Raw genomic sequence first — 293 nt, forward strand, 5'->3', positions numbered from 1 at the left:
TGAAATTGAAAGTAATTCACAATAATCAAAACAGCAGTAAATAACACATTTTCACAGAGGAACCCACAACTTACCAAGATCTGGGTGCTTGTCCTTGAGGTGAACCTTGAACGTCGTGGACTGGATGGAGGCGTAATCACAGTAAGGGCAGCGGTAAGGCCTTATGCCCGAATGCTGCATCTTGTGCCTCCGTAACGAGTTGTGGTCAGCTGTCCGGTAAGAACATTCCTCGCAGGCAAAGGGTTTTTCACCTGTAAATGTGAATTCATCTTTTAAACAGAATTCATAATGAT

At 43.3% G+C, this 293-nt stretch overlaps 1 protein-coding gene across 1 annotated transcript in view; it reads right to left on the reverse strand.

Moving 5' to 3' along the window:
- LOC119590792 (zinc finger protein 664-like) overlaps positions 1–293 on the reverse strand; it is a gene marked incomplete in the record, with an annotated part of 13,353 nt that overhangs the window by 10,850 nt on the left and 2,210 nt on the right. Inside the window, 1 exon segment of the mRNA XM_037939505.1 lies at positions 75–251. Within this exon segment, the coding sequence (XP_037795433.1) occupies positions 75–251 (177 nt within the window).

The sequence above is a fragment of the Penaeus monodon genome, chromosome 27 (genome assembly GCF_015228065.2).
Source record: "Penaeus monodon isolate SGIC_2016 chromosome 27, NSTDA_Pmon_1, whole genome shotgun sequence".
Taxonomy (NCBI): domain Eukaryota; kingdom Metazoa; phylum Arthropoda; class Malacostraca; order Decapoda; family Penaeidae; genus Penaeus; species Penaeus monodon.